The 8,527-nt window shown below is 32.1% G+C and overlaps 1 protein-coding gene across 1 annotated transcript; it reads left to right on the forward strand.

Annotated features, from left to right (window-relative positions):
- Window positions 1–243: 243 nt before the first annotated feature.
- Window positions 244–1,195, forward strand: LOC112421931 (CENP-B homolog protein 2-like). The gene is made up of 2 exons (XM_024784119.1): window positions 244–882; window positions 998–1,195. Exons 1-2 carry the CDS (start codon window positions 244–246, stop codon window positions 1,193–1,195), a joined length of 837 nt encoding a protein of 278 aa, XP_024639887.1.
- Window positions 1,196–8,527: the final 7,332 nt, after the last annotated feature.

The raw sequence follows: 8,527 nt of genomic DNA on the forward strand, positions 1-8,527 counted from the left end.
CTGTACATACCAAACAAAAAGGCAAATTAGTCTATGTCTCTTAGAATTACATTGCACCAAATCTTGGGACTCAATGTAAATTAATAAATATTGTATTCATATCCATTGGAAATATGACTTTTGACTTTTGAAGTGTATAGTAAATGTAAACAAGTGGAATGTTCAATGTATTCTTAAGCAAGTTTGGCATATATAAATTACATGAATGTGTTAAAAGTATTCAAACCATATCTCACTCACGAGATGGCTTCTCATCTAAAAGGTGTTGCAAAATCAACTATGTCAGAACAAATACGTAAGGAGTTGTGCGAGTACAAGAGAGATAATCCTGCAAGCACACAAAAAGACTTGCAGAGATGGCTTGAGGGAAAATTTCAGTTGAAAGTTAGTCAAGGAACAATATCAAACACACTTAAGCGGTCAAATGACTATCTCTCTGCTGAAATAGAAAAGGGAAGAGCGGAGATCAAAAGACACAAACCAGCAAAATATCCTGACATGGAGAAGGTTGTTTATGAGTGGTTTCTACAGCATCAAGAACGTGTGAATATCACAGGAGAATTAATTTTGCAGAAGGCAAGAGATACAATGAAACTCTTGTACCCTCATGATGATTCAGATTTTAACTTCTCTACAGGATGGCTTGGGAAATTCAAGCACCGACATGGCATAAAGTCATTTCGTCGTTTTGTCGAGAGTGGGTCTGTTGATGTACAAGACATGGAGCAGAAATTGGTATCGATTCGAGAGAAAATTGATCAGTTCCCTATGAAAGATGTTTTTAATATGGATGAAACTGGGTTGTTTTATAGGCTACAAGTTGATCATTCACTGGCAACAAAACAACTTGAAGGAAGAAAACAAGATAAAGAAAGGCTGACGGTAGTTATTTGTTGCAATGAAGATGGCTCTGAAAAAAATCCCTCTATGGATTATTGGGAAATATGCAAAGCCTCGTTGCTTCAAGAATGTCAACATGAATAGCTTGGATTGTCAGTATCGAGCTAACAAAAAAGCATGGATGACTAGTGTGCTTTTTGATGAATATGTTCGTTCATTTGACCAAATGATGCATGGTAGAAGAGTTCTACTTGTGGTGGATAATTGTCCAGCACATCCAAGAAATATTGAAGGGCTAAGAAACGTTGAGTTGTTCTTCTTGCCACCCAACATGACATCAAAGATTCAACCTTGAAATAGAAAAGGGAAGAAACTCAAGACCTCCAGACTATGATCAATCAATGTGGCTATCGTAATAAGATGGATATCGACAATCTAATGAACTACCCAGGTGAAAATGAAGCATGTTTGGAGGTTCAGAGTTTAGAAGATATTGTGCGTACTATCATTGAGAACAATGCAGAGGATGACGACGAAGATGATACGGTGTCTTTGGAGCCTGTTACGCGAAAGGAAGCACTTATGGCGTCGAACACTCTTCACAACTTTATGATACAATACAAAAATACAACACCTCAGCTATTGGATGCAATAAGAAAAGTTAGAGATGAGCTCCAAATAGACTTGAACTTTAAAGGAAAACAAACAACTACTGAATCATATTTCAACAAAGTGTAATATATTTTTTTTCAGTTTCTATGAATTATTAATTTATGATTTTCTTGGGACCGAAAATTATAAAGGGATCTCCCAAAAAATTATTATCTTATTATTTTATCGAATTATTCAATTTTTTACACTGGCTCAAGTCGGGACCGGACAAATTTATTATTTTAGAGAATTTATTAATTTATCGAGTATTAATTTAAAGAGTTTCTACTGTACATTTCTTTAAGGAGCGCACACACAATACATTTATATTACTTCATTCATATTTTATTATATGTCACCTTGCCGGTTTTAAACATATTAAAAAATGTAATTATTTTATATGTGAAAGAGAAATTATGTGTGATTTTACAAAATTGTCTTTCATTAATAATATGAGAACGAAAAATTAAAAGAATTGAAAGAAAAACTAAAAGAATTGAAGAAAAGAAATAGAGTAAAATTAAATAAGGGTGTGATAGAAAAGAAACATCAATGTTTCATTGTTATTGTAAAGTGGTTTATAATATTTCATATTTTTTTAAAATGTGACATATAATAAAATAAGGATGAAATGAAGTATAATATGTCAAACGTTTGTTTTTAGGTGGATTTTAGGGTGAGGGTTCAACTAAGTCCCTCGCCGATGGACCACCACAAAAACACCATTTGATTAAATTATTGGTCCAAATTATTTGAAAATAAAAATAAGAACATTTAGTTCTTTCCACACACAATCCTACCTCTAACTCTTTCTCGTTTGGATCCTTCTCAGTTCACCACAAATATGCAGAAGATGCTTGTTGAAAGTTAACTAGAACTTGTGATGATAATCAACCTAAATAAAAATTGGCAACACCATGGTGAAATTGAATGAAGATTATGGTTGTTTATATCTTATTTTTTATTGGGTTTAATAGAAAGGTAGACTAGATGTTTAACTTTCATCAACCGCTTAATTAAATTTCCATTTCCGTAACAATTATGAACAGAGAAGTTGCAATCTATTTGATTGAATGAACATTAACGGGCTTTCGACTTGGATTGGTTTGGTACCACCATCCGAAATTCGATTATAATCATGTGTTATTGTTTGTTAAATGATGGAAATTGATTTGCTGAAACATAATGGTTACTTATTTTGTCAACCCAGAAAACAAAACCATCTGCATCTTCTCAAGTGGAGATGATATGCGCGGAAAAATAGTTGGAAAGGATAGAGATATGGACATAATTGTGTGTGTAAAAAGATGGATGTTCTCCTATTTATTTTCAAATAATGTGGACCATTGATTCAATTAAATGTTGTTTTATTTGTGCTTCACCGGTGAGGGACTTAATTGAGCCCTCACCCTAGAATCCACCTTTTTTTTTTGTCAGATAGCCTAGTGGCTAGAATTCACCTTATAAGGTGAATAAGTGGGGTGTTCGGGGTTCGAATCCCGACCCCTGCATATAATAATACATTGTCCTACCAACTAAGTTATGCTCACGGGACGAATCCACCTTGTTTTTAATTGTAAATAACTAAATATTAGTAATTAGTTTTTTGTGATGAAAAATGTTGGTAATTAGATGTTTAATCATTCGTTTGAATTTGAACTTAGAAACTATAAATTTTTGGCAAATTCCATGGTACATCTAACAATTTAAGTGTATTGGTACACCAAATCCTTAAATTAATAGTTAAATGAGTTATTTTTTGTAGGAAAAAATTATTTTCTATCACCTATAATTATAATAACTAAATCTTATTTACCAAAAACGTCAACGCAATAAAATTTGATTTTTCTGAATTCTTATTACTCATAATTGAGAATTTTGATTATTTTTTACAATAAAATGTAAAAAAATTTAGTATGATTTTTATAAAAAATGAAATGATGTTTTATCTTATAAAATAATATTTTCTAAAATATATAAGTCAACAAACACCTATTTTCTTCATAAAAAATGACAGTTAAATTATAAAAATTGTAAGCGAGAGTATCGGTGTAACACACTATTTCTATTAAAGCAATAAAACATGCGAATAATAATAATATTCAAGAAATAGTCGATACTTTTACCAAATCAAAGGAAATCAAAATCGAATCAACGGTCAACATGCATGTATATAAAACCTCATCAGTCGCAGCGGATACAAAATTCTTATACATCAAGCATACATGTCACATGATCTCAAAAAAATGCATAAGCATAAAAATCTCCAAGTCCGACAAGTGGACAAATCTCAAAACATGAATAAATCCAACAAAAGATCTAGAGCTATCAAACAAAATCCCTATATCAGAGCCGACTCTACTCTAAGACCTGATAGTGGAGAAAGCTCCCACTATCCAGCAACACCAAGTACTCACCAAGTTACTAGTGGGGGTGAGTATTACATCAACATAATCCAAATAATCAATTAAGCAGGAATAATTAAATTCAGGTAACATGTAATGGATCAAGAGTAGATAGTTTCCGAAAATTCATTCTTACCATAATTCAAATCTCTTAGATATGGGTTTAACAAACATAATATCATCAACAGACATTCATTCAACAATCTTACCAATTCACAAGTTCCTCAATTCATATAGTCAATAATGACACAATTCATCAATCAATCAAATGTAATCATCACAATTACTCATTCACAACCACAATGTACATCAACTACATTCACAACTAGGACTCATGCCACAACATGATATGATCCTAGACACACCATGTATGCATGCGGTACCGGTCTCACCAATATTTAGGCCGTCGCCCCTGATGCCGACAGAACATCATAATCTCACCATTTGGATATATAAAAATATTTGTCTCCATCAGTCATGTATGCATGAACATATGACTCAACAACAATGCATATGTTCACACAACAACTCACCATATTCTCACCAATATTACTTGCATAAATGCATTCACACCAATTCATCATTTCTCGACATATATGAACTAACCAACAATTCACAATATCATATATATATATATATATATTCACCCACCATATCATAATAAACAATGTATATGGATTCACCAATATCATCACCTTCACATAATTTCACATCAATTACATGATTTGCTCACATTCCAAGTAAAGAGGATAATACGTCACCTTAAGATAAACATCTCATTCCATATTCAACTATCAATCCAATACTTCCATATAGTCATACAAAATCAATTATGAAGGATTTATAAGGTGACTTGTTAAAAGAATTATTTCCGACAAAATCCATATCAAGTGACAACCGGTCAACATTGATAATTCCACAATCCCACCCAAAAATCAAGTTTGACATGATTAAGACATTGTGCTAACCTTACAAGCATTTCCTAAGCCCATAAGAACTGTAGACTAAGCTTGCAACCCCTTTTTGTTCATAAAAACCAAGTTTCGACAATTTCCGAAAAACCGAACACGACACAATCTCAAGTTTCAAACCATTTGGAAAATTGAAGTTTCAACAAAGTTAAATGTGTTCCAGCAGAAAAGTTGGTGAAAACAGCAAAAGAACACTTTAAAACGATCGCCTAGGACCCCTACACGACCACCCCCAAGCACCCGGACACGGAACAACGTTGTCGTTGTCCTGTCCTGGGCGCTTGGCGCTAGAGGTGTAGCGCCTAGCGCTAGCTCACTGACATGTGGGCGCCTAGCGCCCTTGTGCAGGCGCAGCGCTTCGTAAACGCGCGTTTTCGCGTGTTTCAGCCGCGGGTTTTCGCCAATTTCGACCAAAAATCGAATGTTTAAAGTCCTCAATCATCAAAAGTGATCCGAGGCATAACCCGAGGCTCTAACACATCGAACTCGCTCGTTTTGTGGCATTTGTACAAGTTATGAAATTGTTAAAATGATTTTTCTCAAAACAATAAGTCTTCATCAACAACAACAATTCATTTCTTCCAATTCAACACAATTCACAACAACATCTCAACATAATTCATACCCAAGTCATGCAATGAGATTATCATCAACAATTAACCACAACCACAACTTATGATCATGCATTCCATCATATTTCAACAACAACATGTCATAACTCACCAATTCCATTAAACCACCAACAACAATCCATTTCTCAACAACAAATCATGAATCATGCAAACCCAAGCCATGAATTATCATCAACAATATGACTAAACAACAACAACAACCATTGATCATGAAACATATCACAATTCATCAACAACCATGCATAATTCACCAATTGAGCATAATTTACAAACTACCCATTTTCATACATCATGAACTTGCAATTTCATCATCAACAATTCATTTAACATCAAATTAACATATTCAAACATATCTCTACAACATAAGCACGAATTTCAAAGATTGGGTTCATGATAATCACTTATTCCCATAATCAATTATGCATAGAACAAGAGAAAAAGAATTAACTAAACGATTATGATGAAAACTAACCCCCTTACCTTAGATAAGGATTAACCCAAACTTAGGCTTCAATTTAGCTCCTAAGCTCACCCCAATTCTTGATTCTTCAAGTTCTCCTCTTCTAACCCTTTTTCTTCTCTTCACCACTTTCTCTCTCTACCTCTCTCTAGAAATATCTTGTGAAATGAAAATGAATGATATTTCCTGAGACAAACTCATATGGTATATTCCCCTTAATGGGCTTAACTTAGTTTCTAGTGGACTTAACCCATTCTCACAATTCCAAAAGGTTACTACTATTTTCAACGGTAAAATGCTATTAATGATCACTTAGCGGTAAAACACTACTAACGGTCAATTAACGGTAACATACTAATTATTACTCTAGTAACTCGGTAAAACTAATGACTCTCACCAATTAATAAAAATAATTCTCACCAACTTATAATTTTACCCGTTCTCACAAAATGACCAAAATACCTTCTAAAACGAAAACTCAATAAAATGCACTCAATGACAGATAATCACATGCAAGCACATATAACACATATAAAATAATTAAAAATAATTCTAACAAAAATCGGGCTGTTACAATCGGTACACCGGTAATTATTTGCATACGTGACACATGATGACTGAACACATTTTGTAGAAAAAAAAGTCCCTGCAATTTTTTATTGTTTAAAAAAAGTCCCTGCAAAATATTTTGTTTTTTAAAAAATAAAATATTTTGCAATGACATTTTTCAACAATTTTTTTTACATGGACTAAAACCAAAACGAGACATATTTGCAGGGACTAAAACCATAATTTAGCCGTCTCAAATTATATGTCATATTGTATATTTTTCTTTTTTCCAAATTATATGTCACATTTATAATACTAATACAATATTTATTATTTTTTTTCTAATATTTATTGTGTTTCAATCATCTAACTACTCTCCTCTAAAAAAAAAAAAAATCATCTAACTACTTTATTAACTTTAATTAAAAAAATATTTTAGTAAATGAAACATATTTTATCATTAAAATCAATATTACTAATCATTTTTTTAATAACTGTGTAAAATTTAAAATATATCTAATTTAAAAAAGAGAGAATAATGTATGTGAAGTGTGAAGATAAGAGTAAGGTAACAACAACACACATTTTAATATACATTGTCTTTGATTGGTTAAAAATCATATGGATTCTATCAAATCATCTAGATAAATTTGATGGAATTTATTCGAGTTTTAACCAATAAAAAATAATGATAAATTAAAAAAAAAAATATATATATATTAAAATGAGAATGTTAAACAGTGCCTTTAAGGTATTGATTAAACAACCAAAATAAATAACTTATTTTTTTTTTATACAAAATGGTGCAATTATTACTTAATCAAAAGTCAAAACTTATATTTTTAACCTAAATTTTTTATTTATAGTTTCCTTAATATTAATCTGAGAGTATCGTTAAGCAAGACTCATATTAAAATGTGTGTCTTTATTAATACTCATGCTAATTGAATGGTTGCAAAACAGTGATGATTAAAAATGAAGAGAAGGGGAATGAAATTGGTGGGGGTAAGAAAGGGAAAGGTGATTGTGTGAGTTAATTTTATTTTGGTTTAAATATGCCTTTAGTCCTTGCACTTTCATCAGATTTTGGCATTGGTTCCTACATTTTTTTTTCTTTTTGAATTGGTCCTGCACTTTGTAAAAATATTGGTATTGGTCCCTCTATTAATTTTATGTTAAAAAAAACACACAAAATTATTGGCATTGGTCCTTGCACTTTGTAAAAATATTGGTATTGGTCCCTGCACTTTGTAAAAATATTAATATTGGTGCCACGTGGTGTGAAATGATTGGGCCACGTGACACTCCATTGGTTTTGTGTTTTTTTTTTTAACAGAAAGTTAACTGAGGGACCAATACCAATATTTTTACAAAGTACAGGGATCAATGACAAACAAAAAAAAGTGCACAGACCAATACCACATTTAAACCTTTTATTTTTTTCTTTAGAAGGCAGATGTCAGTTAAGCTTTAGTTGTGCATCTGTGAGTACAGCTGGACTTAGCTGAAGCCAGCTGGCATTGTACGGACACGAATACGCAGCTACCGTCGCCGTTTCAGCACGTTCCTTTTCTCTCTCTCTCTCTTTCAAAAAAGAAAGAAAATGCAGCGTGTCTTAAATATTAAATTATCGTTCATACTATAGTTTTCTGAGAGATATTCATTCATATTATATAGTTTTTTTAATAAATTTTTGATAGAATGGGAGTTGAAAACAGTACACGAGCGACAGAGTGGGGACCAGTTTGCTGAGACAGTGAACCATGCCATTACCTACGAATTGTTACGAGATTACGGTCTTGCCCTTTTATTTTGATTTGTATATTTTGAACGTTCAATGAGAGACTCTTTTCTTGGTCTATGTGCGTGGGATTTGCTATGGCAATGTGCTAATGAGTAATGACAAAGGTTTTGTGTTTGACAACAAAATATAAGTTGAGGCTAATATCAATAGTATCATTTAGGTTTGAATATTTTACGTAAAAGTAAATTGATTATTGTAATTATTCTTATCAATAT

The sequence above is a fragment of the Medicago truncatula genome, chromosome 5 (assembly GCF_003473485.1).
Source record: "Medicago truncatula cultivar Jemalong A17 chromosome 5, MtrunA17r5.0-ANR, whole genome shotgun sequence".
In the NCBI taxonomy this organism is placed as follows: Eukaryota; Viridiplantae; Streptophyta; class Magnoliopsida; order Fabales; family Fabaceae; genus Medicago; species Medicago truncatula.

What these genes read in the sequence shown, in the direction of transcription:
- LOC112421931 (XM_024784119.1), top strand. Translation starts at nt 244, where the DNA reads ATGGCTTCTCATCTAAAAGGTGTTGCAAAATCAACTATGTCAGAACAA. An exon ending in AAGATAAAGAAAGGCTGACG is followed by an intron (nt 883 to 997) that starts GTAGTTATTTGT and finishes TTGGATTGTCAG; the next exon opens with TATCGAGCTAACAAAAAAGC.